General features: G+C 41.8%; 1 protein-coding gene across 1 annotated transcript in view; it reads right to left on the bottom strand.

The window, feature by feature from the left end:
• LOC102022578 (heparan sulfate glucosamine 3-O-sulfotransferase 3B1-like) overlaps positions 1 to 15,026 on the bottom strand; it is a gene marked incomplete in the record, with an annotated part of 107,625 nt that extends 92,599 nt beyond the window's left edge. Inside the window, 1 exon segment of the mRNA XM_013522023.1 lies at positions 14,446 to 15,026. Within this exon segment, the coding sequence (XP_013377477.1) occupies positions 14,446 to 14,999 (554 nt within the window).
• Positions 15,027 to 16,289: the final 1,263 nt, after the last annotated feature.

The following is a 16,289-nucleotide window of genomic DNA, read 5'->3' as shown; positions in this document are numbered from 1 at the left end:
AAAAAAAAAAAAAAAAAAAAGAAAGAAGGTGGGAACTGGGTATTAGACAGATCCATGAGTGGGGTTCATTACCTCCCTTGTCTCTTCTGATGGCTTTCTATTTGCTTATCAGCTTATTGCTATCAAGCTTCTGCCACACCTCAAAAGCCCACCTGGTCTGCCTTCCTATTTGACTAGCCAATTCCCCAAACTTCCATTCAACTCTTTCACAGCATTTGCTATTGCTAAACCTGAAACTACCCCTTATGGCACTCTTAATATTTAACTATAAAATTTTAAATATAGTAAAAACTTGAGCAAATTGAACACCACTCATCTACCCAAAAACTGAATTCTAAATATACATTTTGTCTCTTCACTGACACACAACTATCCATCCTTCTCCCAAAGATTTTCAAGAAATCCATCCATCCATCCATCTTCTTAAAAATGATGAGTTTCAAGCCAAATTAGAGTCAACCATACAGTCCCTTCTAAACAACCCTGCATGCATGACACTGAACTGCAGACACTAACCTGCTCCGAGGACAGACTATGAAGTCTTTTGCTCTCCTGGCATCATGTGACACGTGGCCACATCCCAGCTGTGCTGATGACTGGAATAAGCTCAAGGATTGTGCCTACAATCCACCTACATGACTTACGCCACTGCACATGGACAAGTTTCCAAAGCTGAACTAGAAGACATCCGTGTAATCAATCTCCCACTGGAAGCCTTCAATCCCCTCTCCCTTGACCCTGTCTCTGAAGCTACTGTAGACAATATGGTAGCAGTTGACCCTCACGGGACTACTCAGATTTTGATAGGTTGTTAATCTCAGTTCTTGAAAGAACTGAGATATGCTGCAAGTGTAAAATGTGTAATTGATTCTGAAGGCTTAGTATGAAAAATGCAAGCTATTTCATTAATCATGTTTTATTTTAATTGCATATTGAATTATATTTTAGATATACTGGCTTAAATGATAATATTGCTAAAATCAATTTCACCTCTTTATTATTACCATCTTATGGTGGCTACTAGAAAGTTTAAACTAGGTGTATAGCTCCCATTACATTACTTTTTTGAAACTATTTTATTGACATAATAATTATAATATTTGCAGAACACAGTGTAATAATCTGAAACATTTTAGCATGGGTAATGATCCAAATAAGCTTCCCAATTCCTTAGACATGTATCATTTCTTTGTGTTAGGAATCTTGAGATTACATTTATATATTCCTCTATGATACTGCCAACTGAGAATGAAGTCCAAACTCCTTAAATACGTCATTTAATAATCCTCAAACTCTTTCCCAACCTTTGTTCCCAACTTGACATTTCCTCACCCCCAGAGACAGGATGTTGAATTAAACCACACTGTGAGGTCATTTCTCAGTATAGAGGTCAGATGACAATGAATAGGACCTCACTGTATCCCTTATTTCTCCTTCCAAATGCTTTCCATGATGCCCAGGCATTCAAGAGGAGATAAATAAATACAAATGGATAAAGAGAAGAGAAAGATTCATACACTAAAAACACCCAAGTACCAGTCAAAGAAAGATAAAAATGGGGTTATTAAATTTTCAAAAGAAATGAGCAACAACTATTTAGTGTTTATATGTCCCTCCCAAAATAGAATGTTGGTTACTGAGCCAATATTTACATTTCTAGAAAATGGAATCATCTCAAACAATTCTGCTGTTTAAGAAGCTTCCCTAGTCTACTGTCATGCATTTTCAGGATAGAGGATCCCAATTCTCACAGAGCAGCGGGGAGCTCTGCTACTACTGGATTGTATCTTGAACGAGAAGGTAATCATTTGTCACACCTCCCCTGCATGTGACTTGTGGGTGCTCAAGCTTAGCCCAGGGGTCTGCAAACTACAGCAAGTGGTTATATCATTTTGATATATAAATTTTTATTGGAATACAGCCACATCATTCATTTATATATTATCTATGACTGCTTGTGATTGTATAGTTAATGTCAGAGACTAACCAGCAACACCCACAAAGCCCAAAGTGTTGACTACCTGGCCCTTTCCAGAAAAAATAAAATTGCTGACTCCTGGTCTACGGGGTTATTTTAAAATTTTTTCTTTTCATTCAAAAAATACTAAATCTATCATGTAACAGATAGTATAGTTCCAGGCTCTGGGCACGTAAGTGTGAAAAAGAAAGACTCCATATCACAGCACGCTCATACTTAGACACTCAAGGGACCTTGAAGCACGTTCACCTTAGTCCCTTCAAATAGGAGTTTTATTTACAGTAGCCAGTGTTTTTCAAATTTTTAAAATTAAGGTCGACTATGACAGATACATTTGACATTTTTTTCTGGACACTTATCTATATGAGCAAATAAAAGAACTAAGTTGCAAAACTAATACTTGTCTTATTTACTGCATGGGTTCTACTCTTATATCCTGTTACAGTCCATTCTATCTACACACTAGCTTCACCCAGGAAGCTCACTTGATTTTAGTAAACAATAATGTCTCATGATTCACAGTTGAAAATCTGTGGGTAGATGATGGCTGTTTACTGCCTAATTCTGGTTTTCCCCATAAGTCACAGGTTATAAAATGAGTAACCATTCAGTTTCGGTTGACATGGATTTGCTCCATCTATGTTGAATTTGCTTTTGCTTCAGTTTAGGTTTTGGTTTTTACTATGTATGTTATTTTGTAATATGTTTTTAAAACTCAGAGCACATGGAAATAATAAGTTCACTTTTCTACATGGCAACAATCAGTTGGAGCTAAGAAGTAATTTCTCCAACACTTGCTATATAACTTGCCACCCTTTGCCATAGGGCAAATGCACCTGAAAATCCCAAGAATTTTCTTCACAAAAATTAGTTCCCTATGATCTTCTACCCCCATACAAATATAAAACAGATCTACTTATTTTCTTTCCATCATTAAACCTTTGCAGGGCATTCGGGTAAAGCCTCTGGCTTTAGAAAAAGCCTGTTTAACAGATACTACTGTAATTCCAAGGTCTCTTAAACCAAAGAGAGAGAGTAAGACTGCATTAGAAAGAAAAACAAATGGCCTTTATTTCTTGAAAAGAAGAAAAGCAAACCCACAACATTTGATGAAAGAAACTACAAGGATAATTAGAGTCCATTGGGAAATTTAAAAAAAAAAAAAAAAAGAGAAAACAGATGCAGGTTTTTGTTTACTTAAAAGCTTTGTTTGTGACACAAAATCACTGCAGACAGAACGTTTCAAAACATGAAGTTGTGCAAACATGTCTCAGCTAGGAAAGGCGATGAGGGGGGCAGTTAACTCTGGCACATAACTTTAGCTGCAGCTTAATCCAGTTCCCTTTGTTAAATACCTGAACTTAATGAGAATCTGCAGAGATTTATGACCGTAACAAACACATCATTTTTGACTTAGTCATTCAAACCAGGCTGGCAACTTTGATATTTCCTAGTGAAAGAGATCTAATCCAAGTAAGAACTCTGAAAAGGGAAAAAATTTGATTGATTACTTCCTACTCTGAACACTCAAGAGAGAAAAAGCAAACTTTTTCCTGTCTGTACTCAGATTTCTCCCACTAATCTTTTACAAGCAAGCAACAACCATAAAACACAAATTACTTACAAGGATGCAAAGGCCAATCAGACTAGCTGGGTCCCACAATCTATATGCATCAAAATATCTAGGAAAACATCTGAGATGAAAAGCAGAGATCAAAACATAAACAGATTTCTGATTCAATTTAATTCAGTGCTTTAATTCACCAGTTCTGAGAGGAGAAAAGATAATACTTTAACTGGTTCCATTCAAGGAATATTTTAATGATTGCTGCAAATCCTCCGGGACTAAATGTATATAACTTAGTGCATACAACTTTTTTCCCAAATTACATTCTCAAGACTCCATCTTTTAAACTTTGGGCAAAGTACTCCTTTCTTAATATGCAAAAGTTAGTCATTATCTTTAAGAGACTTTCTGTTTCCAACATCCTACCTGTTTATACTTTTATCTCACTAAAGGAAGTTGACGGCAGTAGCCATCTTGTATGTCACTAAAGGTCTGGTCACCACAGTATGAGCTTGTTGCTAATGATGACCAGCTGGTAGGATATCACTTAGGTGAACATTATTATATAATTACTGCATGTTAACTGATTGCACCACTAGAGCTTCTAGGTGAACATTATTAGTAACAGTCATAATGAAGACAGAACAGTGTTTGAGGTAACAATTGGGCTGGGCCGTGAGTGAGGATATTAGTATACCTAAAGAATAAAAATTAAAGTGTTGATCCAAAGGTGAAAATATACAAGAGAGTGAGAAAGATAGGCTTTGGCAGTGACTCTGCAATGTAGTGGGAGAATGCCTGTTTGGGGAACCCCTACAGTTCCAAGGGAACCACATTACTGCTCGGGGATGGCAGCCACTGGGCACAGGCCACCGACCCACATGGCCCCAGCGGCAGGAGCAGCGAGCTCTGATTTCTGACAATAGTTGGCTTCCTCAGGTGAAGCTCAATAAAGCTGTTCATTTGCTTTACATAAAACTAGTGCTTTAGTGTGCATGCATGTGCATGTGTGTGTGTGTGCATGCGTGTGCGTGTGTGTTAAGAGAAAAATTGATGGCCTAAGATTTCTGATATGCCCAATAAGATGAGTTCTATGATCAGATGGAGGTGGGGGGTGAGTGAGGGAGTAGATTACAAATAGAGGTGGCTTCAGTTATTCCATAATAAACCAAGAGATTAAAATAGTTGTTTAAATAGCATTTTAAAATTGGCTTTTTCAACAGGATTTTGTAGTGCAGCTCAGTTTTCTAACTAAAGGTGCAAGACCGGAAGCACACATATCCCAGTCACTCTCCAGCCTAAGGAAGCCTTTAGTAGCTACCAGATGGCTTGCTATTTGGCAGGAGCTACATGTGGGCAAATCTGTCAGACAACCTTGCTACTTTATTGGTGAAGCACTAGCACGCTACAGGTGGGTGGACCCGGACTCTGCACCAGTCCTAGTTATTTAGCTCTGTGGGTGGGTTACTTTGAGAAAGCTACCTTACCTTCCAGAGTTCCTGTTTTCTGATATGTAAAATGCAGAAAATAATAGAATCTAATTAAAATATTAATACTAATATCATCCAGCTTATGCTCGGAAGATCGTTCAGCAGCTTTTGGTGCACTGTGCTGCGTCAACACAGTTACTATCACTTTACATCTAAAATGATGGATTCTGGCTAACGTGTATTATATGGTGGTTCAAATATTTTTCTGTTTCAAGAATGATTCAAAAGACACAAAGCGAACTATATATCCACTAAAGTGGAAAGAAACTCCAACAGTAAGTGAAGAATAGTATTAAATCACAGAAATTATTTTGGCTACATAAGAATTCACAGTCTATGGCTTGCATGAAGGAGGTTATAAAACAGATTCAATAAAGATAAGCAAATCAACTAATAAAAGGAAATCCTGTTAGCTCCCTGGAGTCTCTAGATGGAGTGGGTATTGTTTTGTTTTGCTCAAGTAAAAATGTAATGTGGGTAAAATTTTTTTACAGTTGTTGTAAATATCAAAGGAGAAATGTTTTAAGGGAGATTTTCATTACTTTATTAAACCAGAACTCCAGATACACAACTCTGTGTTTAAAAACAGAAGCAAAAAATGCCACCAAGACAGAGGCCACCTAGACAGCAACTTGAGTCTGATAATGCTGGCAGGCAGGATATCAGATTCAGCAGGATAAACCACTCATAGTTATAGGTTGCGGCAGTCCTGGCCCACCAGAGCTCTAGAGCTGAGACTCTCTTTCTTCCTCTCTTCCTTTCTTCTTTCCCTTGTCCATGGTAATCACTCCAGGTCTGTTTTGTTCCTGCAGCCGGTCCTGTGAGGCACATTGTATATACCAAAGATTAAACACCGGGACCAGTAATGGAACAGTACACTCAAGCTGATCTAGAAAGTCTAGGCCATGTTATCAAATGAGCCATACAGAGCACTCACAGGCGTGCCCTATCTCTTCACCCCATAAGCAACCCCTTTCCTTCAACCCCTATCTCAGCTCCTTCTGCCCTCCAAGACCTGCCACTTACATGAAGATTTTTTTGCTCTCTAGTGTAGGATGGTTTCAGTCAGGGATGGAGACCTTCCATGCCTTCATTTTATCAGCCACGGAAAGGAGAAGAAAGAATAACAAAATTCTCTCTGCTGGATTCAGGAACAAAAGCATAAGAGGGAAGCCAAGAGCCAGTTTCATCATGAAGTGAGCTGAAGACAGAGTCAGCAAGTGTAAGAGCAGTAATACCTCAGGCAGGGAAGCTGCAGGCCATCCCAGGGCCCTCAGAAAAGGAGAAGAAACCTGGGATAAAAGATGAGGCACTTCAACAGGGGCCCTCATTTTCTGAGGCCAGTTGGGTTCATCCTGCTTTATGCCACGTTTTCAGTTTTAGTTTTAAAAGAACTTTAGATAATAAAATTACAAAAAATAGCACAGAAAATTGCCATACCTCCTTTACCCAGAATTCTGTAAGACTTAATATGATGCAATGATCAAAACCAAGAAATCAAAACTTGGGTAATAGTCTCCCCTTGTCCATGGGGGACATGTTCCAATGCCCCAAGTAGATGCTTGCTACTGCAGATAATATCAAACCTTTACAATTATACTTCTTCCAACACATACACACACAAATTTAAAGATTTTTCCATCTTAGCTAAGAGCTTATGCACACTATGTCCATAACCTGAATTTTGAGGAATGACGGCAAAACTAGCATGAAAGTCGTTTTTCTCTTTCTTCACAATTTCACAGATAGAATATTTGTTCTTACCCCAGATCTTAGTCACCTTAGATATATGATTTTCCAAAAATTAAGTTGAGACCTTTCAACTTTTCACTTAAAGAATTACTTTAGGGCTACTCAGTAGCATATCCAAACTGTCAGCATCATTATTCACGTATTTTGGGACCATTTTAAGTTAATAAGGATTATTCAAACACGAGCACCCTGGCACTGCGACCATGGAACTGAGAAGTGAGTGACAGGTTATGGGTGACACACACAACATGGCTACACTGGACAAGGGGACCAGTCACACTCTAGGTAGAACACCATGAGACTTCATTATGCCAATTGGAATCGTATGCAATTTACAACTTATGAATTCTTCATTGCTGGAATTTTCCATTTAATATTTTCAGAATGTGGGTGACAATAGGTAACTGAAACCATGGATAACAAAACCTCAGATAAGAGGGCACTCCTGTATAATGCTAGTAAGAAAAATACACATTATTATCATTTACCCAGGGGCTGGGGATTTAGCTCAGCGGCACAATGCCTGCCTGGCAAGTGAAAGGTCGTGAGTTTGATTCCCGGTACCAGAAAAAAAAAACAAAAACCAAAACAACCACATTCTATTCTCCTATCATTTACCCCATGTTTTCACAAGCTCCTTCTTTTCTCTCTTCCAAGATGGGGACAAGAAAAAGTACTCCCTACACTTATTTACTTATTAGTTGTGAATTACCTTTGTCTCCTCCCATCTGTAGGAGTTTACCAATCTAACTTTCATTCTGCATAACCTTAGTATTTTTGAAGGGTACCGCTCATAAACGTAGAATGCCTCTCAACTTAGGTCTTCTAATGTTTCTGATGGTTAGCTTAGCGCTGTGGATTTGGATGAAGAATACCCAACAGAGGAAGTGTCATTTCCATTGTATTAAGTCAGAGAGCATAATCTCAGCATAACAAGGGGACATTAACCTGGCTAACTTGGTTAAAATTATTCCATGTAGGTTTCCCCAAAGTAAAGTATCCATTTTCTCTTGCCTTTATTTTAACCTGTCCACCACCCGGTTCCTCAGCCTATCATCTGTCCACCTGCCCTTGCGCACAGACACTGGCCCAACTCTGACAGCTTCCTGCAAGCAGTCCCGGGTGCTGTGGGCAGGATATACTAAGGGTATCTCGGGAGCACTAAGGGTTAAACAGCCTTCTGTGTACTTCCTGGTAAGAATCACAGGACCGTCTTCCAGAGCCTGTACCACACAGGGTAAAGAATAAGGCTGCATTACTGATGTTGAAATAAAATCATCTGGAAGTATTTTCATCTGAAGCTGGCTTTCAGAAACAGAGGCAAAACACACTAACAAAAGTAATCTGAGGCATATGGCATTCCTTTCAGTCATACACATTTCTAATATAAATCCTCTAATCATTCATATCTTGGTTTTCAGGTTTATTGTCTAGTCGTCTCTTTTATTTCTCTCCAAAGAATAAACTCCTGGCCTAAAAGAACTTAACTACCCTTTCTATAAGAGACAAAGGGGGGCTCTGCTTTACTATGAAGATCACATGCTATAAGCACTACCTAAGCACGATTGGTTGTTGCTATTTTCTTTTTGGTTTTGTTGTTGTTTTTAAGCAGACTGCAAATACAATTATGAGGAGGGGTTCAAAATTACACGGAGGAGGTCTTCACTGCGCCTCCTGCCACTAGGTGGTGCTATACATCACATTCGAAGTAGGCTATGTTCAACAGTGAGTGGGATTATGTTTATAAACTTTGGAAAAATCTGTCATGCATTCCTAATGGAAAACACTTAAGAGCATTCTTCATAAACATTTACCCTTTTTTTTTCACGTTTACTGTCATCATACAATTTCTGAAACGAATACAAGAGAACTGAAGTCACCTTAGGTCTAATTGTGAATTTTCAGATTTCCTAAACAGTAATGAGAAATACAGACACGCAAGGATGGCATCTTTAGAGGGGAGGATTAGGACAGATTCTCTAAATCACTGAACTCAGCATTGCCTCAGTTTCTAAGTTCTGACTCCACACAAGTTTATTAACTATATTGATATCCCCCATAAAGATTCAAATAAAGTAATTAACAAAGGTTTTAAAGCACTGACAAGTAGTTGGAAGACGTTTTTACAAGCAAAGGCTAGAGAATTTTGTTTCAGTTGCTTATTACTTTGGTGCGATTTCTTCTGATTACATATGGAAGGCACATATTTGATAAGAACCTTTACATTTTAAATTACAGTTTATCACTTAAGCAGCAACAAATTTTCTAAGACCCTAGGGTCTAATATCATTGGGAAACAATGATGAAGAAAACATCCTTTTTTTAATCAGCCAAGTTACTATTATTTGGTGGCAGAAGATCTCCCCGGAAGGAAAAGAGGTAAGTACATCAGGTTCCCAACTGGTCAAGCAATTTGGCTGATAGTAATTGCAATTTGTGATTGTTCAAATGTGTCCCACAGAGATAGGAAGCCCTTCTTGTTGTTTACATCCAGGAGGTTTGTTTGCCCTGGGGTTGACACTCTTCCCCTCATGATGGGAGCATCTGTTCTGTGTAAGGTTGTCATTAATTGCACAGCTTATTTTATTCCCATGACCTCTCAGAAATACAAATTTAGCACTTAGTCTTCCCCAGCCAATCAACAGGTTTATCTTATGTGGGACAAATATTTTGTCCAGAGTGTTTTTGTTTTAAGGGGCAGGCAGATCACAATGAGTCAGTGGAATGCCACCCATGGACACTTGTGCGTTTTCACAGAAAGCACATCAACACGTTACACAGCTCACTGCGACAAGGAATACATGCTCACACCAGGCGTCCAGTTCTGGGAGCCACCAAAACTGCTGCAGAAAGCCTGTTCGGTATCCATCATGTCTGGAATTGCTCAGAAGTTTCCCAGCCACTTAACAACTTTCCTCTGTCACTGTAACTTCATGTTTCACCCCACCTACTGGTCATCTCCTCATACACACATGCATGTGTGTCAGGGCACGTGCACACGCACAGAGGAGCTAGGCCAACTGACTCGCGCCGCTGGTGCCATCTGTTGGGAGTAAGTCCAGAGTTCAGACTTTCAGCAAACAAAATGACAGCACTTCGGCTCCTCAGCTTCTTACTAGGTGAGAAGGGCCCAGTCACTCTGCTCCTGGGAACTGCATATGTGAAAAAATGATGCCCTTCCTCTCTGTAAAGGCTGTGCATTCGGGGCCCGAAGCGACGTCTACCCACTGTACTCTCAGGCCTCATCACTCCCAACGTTCCTCCCTTGCTTTAAGGACACAGCCTTTGGACTGGAGTCCTGTGACCTTGCATGGGTGGCCGGCCTCTGCAGCTCCCGCGGCTCAGATTTCATTTCAAACCCTTCACGCAGAAGGGGCTCACAGCTCAGGAGGGTGGGAAACTGCTTTGCTCATGGAGGTGCCCTGCAGCTGCTCACAGCTGCTACAAAACGCCGATTTCTCCTCGTAAGAACTGAAAGCGCCTCTTTCCAGTGCCCCAGAAAAACAAGGCCATAATCATTAGAGGTCAAAAATGTCAAATTTTGATGAAGTCAGGGCAGCACTAACTGCAAAACTCCAAGCTGCGTGGCTGTGATCTTTCTGTGTACTATACAGTGATTCTGGTCGTATTCTTCTTTGCTGGGACTGTGTGTATTTATTAAAGAAAAGGGATGGAAACCTAGGAAACAGACCCGCAAATACAAGGCTGGAGATCGAGTACTTCCTATCTTGTCCCCAGATAAGGAACTGAGGTACAGAAGCCATTTATATACCTATGTGTCTCTTTCTGTGTAAATGCACAGGTTATACATATTTATATAGAGATATATACAGGCGCATACTAGGCTCTCTAACATTCCCAGGTGCTGCATCTGCAGAGTCAACCAACTGTAGATCAAAAATATTCAGAAAACAAGTCTGTACTAAACATGTACAGACTTTTTCTACTCACTATTCCCTAAACTACACATTACAACAATTATTTATATTACATTTACATTGTTTTAGGTATATCGATATATATATATATGTATATTATTAGTATTAAGGACTGAACCTAGGGTCTTCACACTGAGCTCCACCCTCAGACTTTTTAATTTTTTTTTTTATTTTGGGACAAGGTCTCACTAAAGTGATAAATTGCTCAGACTGGCCTCAAACTTGTAACCTTCCTGCCTCAGCCTCCCAGAATGTTCAGATTATTTATAAAATAGCATAATATTTGTATATAACCTATACATATGCTCCTGGTAAATATATTACAACATTTTATAGAAGAGATTTGTGTACCTGAGGAATTTGATCTACAAGGGGTCCTGTGGATCAGTCCCTCACAGATATCAAGGGACAAATAAATGCATATATACATAACTTTATTTTATTATTTTTACTCAAATACTATACTTTAGAAATACAGATGTCTTTTGTCTCAGGAGAAAGGGAGACTTCTTATTAAGTTTTAAGCACACCTGCCCTGCACTATAAAAAGTCAATTGGTCTGGACTTCCAATGAAGATTCCAACACTTTGAAGCTAATGAAACAACTTTCCATTTCCCTTTGTGAACCTAGTTTACATACAACTCTGTAATACAGACGATTCACTGCAAAGAGCTGCTGTCCCACAACATGAGAGCTGTGGACATTTGTTGTCCTGATCCCATGTCTGTCAAATTAAGTCATGAGGAACCTTTTTTAAACCCCATCAGGGTGGAGTTGCATACTCAGTGAACTCCACTGAAGTGTCCTGAATTATTATGAACAAATCTCCACACATATAAAAATTTCCCAGGAAGTTTTTAAACAATATTAAAACTTTTCAAATCAGTAAGAAAAACTTAGGAGATTCTGAATGTCAAATTCATTTTATCTTTGTTCCAAATCTTGAGATGTTTTTGTAAAATATTTTCTTTCATTTTAGCCAAGGAAATGTATTCAAATATCTTACCAACAGACGTTTCTAATTGTCAGACTCATTCTGCAAGAGATTTTCTTCAAACTTACTAACAGCAACAGATTTCTCCTTTTGTTAAGACAGTAGGGGGCACTGCCACAGCAAACTATTATGGCAAAATGAGAGCATCTACTGAGAAAAGAAAAAGGAGAGAAAGAAGCAAGACCTACGCTAGACACAGGATTCTCCCACATTAAAGAGCATCTAAAAATACTTAGCAGATTTTTCTCTTCCGTAATTCACTTCGAGGTACAAATACTGGCATTCTGCGTGTGTGCATCTTTGTATGTTTGTGTGTGTGTGTGTGTGTGTGTGTGTGTGTGTGTGTGGTCTTAAGTGTGTGGCAGAAATCCTACAGTGCAAATTTTAGGCCACGGAGGAAAGCCAAACAGAATCTCCTGTTCTGGAATTTTAGCTCATACAAGTAACTAAAATGCACTCAATAAGAAAGAAGTATTCCGTGTGGGATTTAATATATATATATATTTAAATCTTCAGTCGCTCTAACAAACATCAAACTCCAAGTTCAGAGCCAAGATAAAAGAAAACTATGGGGAAATTTCATTAAATAATCACATAATCTAGGCTCCATAGGTTGGATTTTTTTAATAAGAGTTTTCTATGTAATTGAGTTAAGCTTAAATTTATGTATTCAATTAAAAAAACACATTGCAAATGGTAAAACAAAGACATTGCTCCAACACTTGGAAAATTAAATTCACCAAACCATGAAGTCTACTGTGCAGTTATTTTTGTAACCGCCATAAATTGCTTTATAGAACTCCTCTGCCGGAGTAAACAATCCACAGAGAGATTTACTTTACAGCAAGCATCCAGCTTCCAAAAGAGAGAGTGGTCTCAAAGTTTACGTCCCCGCCCACGCTTGTGTTTCCAGTTACCTTGAAACCTATTCTGCTCTTGCATGAGTTCAGAAAGTTCCAGAGAAAATAAGATCCAGGTCTGCAGATACTATGCCCTCAAATACTCACTGCTAGAATAAAAAGAAACAGTTCTACTTTGTGGAAATAAAGTCTATATGGCAAAACGAAAATAAAAGATTTTAATACTAAATATTTCACCATATTTATTAATACCTCAGAGCCCAGGGTTGCCTCAGATAATTCACAGTCAGCTTGAAATGTATTCCCTTCTAACACTGTACGAGTCTGAATTCAGTGCACGCTGCTATAGATAAGAGTTTTAGGGGTCTTTAATCACTTCTTTTTTGTGTCCTTGATGAAAAAAACAGAACTCTCTTTGTGCTAAAAAGAAGGACCTGTTGTTTGCACATTCAACAGGTCATTTTTATAAGAACTTCCCAGAGGACATAACATAAATGACAGAAATAAGGGGATATTTTAAGTGGCTGATGACTTTAAATGATATATATTTTATATTAAGGGAAGGTTGTTTGTTTTTCTTTCCAACAAACGGAGAATTACTGTTTAAAAGTGTTTAATGTTTGAATTAGACTTTTAGGACCAAACCTTTCCTTGAGTTGAATTACTATAAATTTGAATCCTGAAATCAATCTGTGGGTGTGTTTGACCCCTCAAGTAAATAAACTTGTCAAATCACATCTATTTCTGTTTTGGAAATGAATGATTGATTTAGTGGGCTTTTGTGATATATTTAAATTATGTTGTAACTTTTATAATATTGTTTCACTTAAATTAGTAGAAAGAATTAATATTTTATAAACACGATGAACTATAAAATGGGAAGCTGTAGTCACATGATTTTTCCTCGCACTTGGAAGAAAGAAAAAACTCAGTATTTTATGGGAAACAGCAAACAACAGAATTTACTAAAGTTTAATGCATTCTGTTACTAAAGGTGTTCTGCAGTTGAAACTGACAAATTTAAGATTAGCATCTAAATGCTAAACCGTAACTGCAGGTTTCTCCCACAATGCATTCTCTCTAGTTTTCTTCCTTAAAAAATTAGCCACCTTCTTTTGTAAAGAAGACTACACAAAGATCTTTAGAAAAGTTTGCCCGTCCAGAGACAAAAATTTCTCCTCCTTAAAAATATCAAAAGCACTTTACCAAGCTCATTCCTTCACCCAGGCACAAGTTTTTGTTTTGTTTTTTTTTTTTACCAAGAAAGCATTCTTTAAAGTATGATGACCGTTTGTTGGCAGTTGCTGGGACATAGATTATCCAAACTACCTAGGCTCTGGCACCGGACACTTTTACTAAGTCTGTATATTACCACCTAGGACACCTATCTGGCAACGCGTCAAGGTAAATAAATATCTGATGGCAAAGACTGTGCTAGCCAGGGAATTGCCTAAAAGATCACGAAGAAATAAAAACAGGCTTCCTTGTAACCTAGTAATGATAAGCAGGTTCTGATTTAGGGGAAACTTTTGGTGGGACCCCTCCCCCTCTGAGCTGAATACACCGTACCTTCCCAGGGATGAGACCGGCTCCTGCTGAGAAAGGGAATCCCGAGGACTAAAATCATTAAAACGGAACATTCCCTCCCCTTCTGCGTTCCTAAACACAGCCCCCTCCCCCAAGAGCAGGCCCAGCGGGAAGCAAAACTTCTGAAGTTAGGGACCGAGCTGCTGATGACGCTCGGCCTTCTACAGGAAGTGTGGAGGGAGGGGACTAGGGGTCATCGCCAAGGGCTCTGCTAAGTCTTCCCCTTGCCCAGCACCCCAGTGCTGTGGCTGCCCCCTCCCGGACCCGCGCCCGCTCACCGGTACCAGGCGAGGCCCTTGTGGTAGCTGCGGTCGAAGAAGTGGGGCTCGGCGCCCACGGCGCGCACGTCGGGGTGCACGCGCAGGAACTCCAGCAGCGCCCGCGTGCCGCCCTTCTTCACGCCGATGATGATGGCCTGAGGCAGCTGCTTGCTGCCAGACCCACTAAAGAAGCTGGAGATGGGGCTGGGGGAGTCTGGCGCCTCGGGACCCTGCTCCTCCTGGCTCGCAGCGCCTTCTGCCAGCTCCTTGCCCGCAGCCAGTGCCGCGGCCGGCAGCGCCCGGAAAGGAAGCCTGGAGGGCGTCCCATTGGGAACGGCGGCCAAGGCTGGCGGGGCGTGTGCGGCGCGAGGCCCGGAGCTCAGCATCAGCAGCCCGGGCGCCGCAGCGCACGAGCCGGCGCAGGAGTACAGGAACATGTACAGCCAGACGCACAGCATCGCGAAGAGCAGCGCAAGCTTCCTCCTCACCGGCGGCGGGGGCGTCGGCGGCTGCGGCAGGAGCCGACCCGGAACATCGAGGCAGGGCCGGCCGCCGCTCAAGCGCTGCCCCATGCGCTGCCCGCGGGCGCGCCCAGGGGCATGGCTCAGCGCATAGCGCGGGCCCCGGAGCAGTGAGCACGGAGAGCGTCCCCTGGCCTGCTGGACGTCCGGGCGGCTCGGTTTACTGACCCCGCGCGCCCGCGGCCGCCTCTGTGGCTGCTCTCCTCCAGGTGGCGGCGGCAGCTGGAGCGGCGGCGGCTCTTGACATGTTGCCCGGGAGAAGCCGCAACTGGAACGGAAAGTCGGGTGGATGGTAACCGCTGGCGGAGGGGCTGCTCGGGAGAGGCTGGGAGAACGCCGTGCTCCTGCTCGCCGGCCACTCCAGACGGTGCGCACGGTCGTTCGCCCGGGCGCGCACCTCGCAGTCCGGACCGCTGAGCCTGGGGTGCAGCCCCGGCGCTTCCCCGCAGAGGCTGCGGAGGAGAACTGCGCAGGAAGAGAGCGGCGGACTGAGGTGGAGGGGGCGGGCCTGGCCTGGCGGAGTGACGCGCGGTTCTACCTACCAGAAGCAGGGAGTGCCATGCAAATATAGGCGCTTGTCTGCGGGCGAAAGCGCCAATCTTCTTTCGGAACGTGGGGGTGTGGAAAGAGTTCGGGGCGGTGGAAAGCGGCCGGGAGTTGGTATTGGCTGTAGGATCTAAGGGGCGGTTCCAGAGAGGCGGAGCCAGAGACTGGTGACAGGAGCAGACGGTGGGAAGGGTGTTGGAGTGACCGTGAGCTGGGAGAGGTCCGGCCCCCCTGAGCGGTGCGCTACCTCACCCGCGCGCATTTCCGCACCGGCTGCCCGGGAGCCAGCCTTGGCTGTAGTTGCCCAGATGCTGGGACGCGAGCTTCCATCCAGCTGTTTCGCAGGAGGGCTCCTGATGTTGCAGAGTGGCAAGGGAGTGGAAGCCGCCTGGAGATGTATCCAGACCTGCGAACCCGACCACCCCACGCTGGAGACCAGAGGGGCTCCTTTCGGGACAGACGCCGATTTAGGAAGTTTAAGGGAAAAGCCTATTTGGAAATCGCTAGCAACTCCCCACCCTCCTTTTCCTCATCCTTTGCCCGGGTTGATCTTTCTCATCCTGCTGGTTAAGTGAGGTGGCTTAAACTGTCCTCAAGAAAAATTTCCAGCCTCCGAACTTCCGAGCAAAGGTCGGGGAGGAGTCAGGAGAAAGGGAGGAAGTTACAGGAAGATGGCAGTGTGATTTTTTTTTTTTTTAAGTTTCCTGGTCAAAATGTGGTGTGAGTCCCATCTAGGAAGTTTTATCAGGATGAGTTTGTCGAGACCTTGGATACGAGAAAATGTTCTATCTTTCC

The sequence above is a fragment of the Chinchilla lanigera genome, unplaced genomic scaffold, assembly GCF_000276665.1.
Source record: "Chinchilla lanigera isolate Chin_1 unplaced genomic scaffold, ChiLan1.0 scaffold00066, whole genome shotgun sequence".
NCBI lineage: Eukaryota > Metazoa > Chordata > Mammalia > Rodentia > Chinchillidae > Chinchilla > Chinchilla lanigera.
The sequence above is the reverse complement of the archived record's forward strand: the minus strand, read 5'-3'. Positions and strand labels throughout refer to the sequence as shown.